The sequence below is a fragment of the Saprolegnia diclina genome (genome assembly GCF_000281045.1).
Source record: "Saprolegnia diclina VS20 unplaced genomic scaffold supercont1.9, whole genome shotgun sequence".
Lineage (NCBI taxonomy): Eukaryota > Oomycota > Saprolegniomycetes > Saprolegniales > Saprolegniaceae > Saprolegnia > Saprolegnia diclina.
The window spans coordinates 788,168-789,153 of NW_008246076.1; the positions used below are offsets into that span (position 1 = coordinate 788,168).

The 986-nt window shown below is 56.0% G+C and overlaps 1 protein-coding gene across 1 annotated transcript; it reads left to right on the forward strand.

The window, feature by feature from the left end:
* Positions 1-21: 21 nt before the first annotated feature.
* SDRG_03941 (hypothetical protein) lies at positions 22-831 on the forward strand (the record flags this gene model as incomplete). Its single annotated transcript, XM_008609590.1, has 4 exons — positions 22-254; positions 308-479; positions 527-667; positions 757-831. The coding sequence occupies 4 exons, from the start codon at positions 22-24 to the stop codon at positions 772-774; spliced, it is 564 nt and encodes a 187-aa protein (XP_008607812.1). The 3' UTR covers positions 775-831.
* Positions 832-986: the final 155 nt, after the last annotated feature.

Sequence of the window (986 nt, forward strand, 5' to 3'; positions counted from 1 at the left end):
GTCGAGGGTAGGTGTGGCTCGATGGGCTACTCGCTCATCTACCAAGGCGGCATCGACCGCCAACTCCGTGAAGCGCTCGCGACCATCTACCGAGCGTCCGTGCCATCGCTGTCGTTCGTGGCGCCCCATGTGATCGCTCACCGCCACCGCATCAACGTGCATCAAGCTGAAGGTCGACGCATTCGGCTTGGCGTCGTCTCGGCGTTTCTGTACGGCCATACCGTCGGCTTGCTTCTTCAAGGCGTCTTGACCCAGTACGTATCCTTTGTCGCAAAGTATTGTGGAAATATTGTCTGTGGATCTGTAGACTGGACCGTGCGACGTTCGAGATCTACCTCCTTCGCACCTCGCGTGGCGAGGACGATGTGACGCAGCACCTGCGGTCGCGCGCCGACCACGACATTCTGTTGCCGTCCAGCGTCGTGGCAGCGCAGCACACCATCGCTGCGCTGGCACTGGACATCATCCTCTTCTCCGAGGTGTGCATCTGGGTGTTTGCATTCAGGGTCCACTGACGTGATGCTAGATTGGCATGGACCCAGCGACGTACTTTCTCGCGTTTGCGCAGCTCGCGTTGCGCAGCGCCGTGTTTTGGGGCCACGCCGTCACGTCTGGTATTTCGACCGTCGACTATGCTATCACGTCCCCGCTCTTTGGCTCGCATCAGGTAATTTTCACTATTTTTCTCCCATTTTTTTCAAAACGATTCAAAAATCTTTCAAAAATCACTCAAAAATCACTCAAAAATCACTCTAGACCATACTCACCGAGTAGATGTGTAGGAGCACTACACGGAGCGTCTGTATCAAATGCAAGGGCTCACGACGGCCTTTTACAAACCAATCATCTCGCATGACGCGTTGGCTGCCGATGCCATTGTCATGGACCTGCAACAGCTGCAGAAGACCATCTACCTCGTGCCCCAAACCCTCTACAAGCTCCATCCGGCGCTGGATCCGCTGCTGCAGCGCATCCTCGAGGCGCAC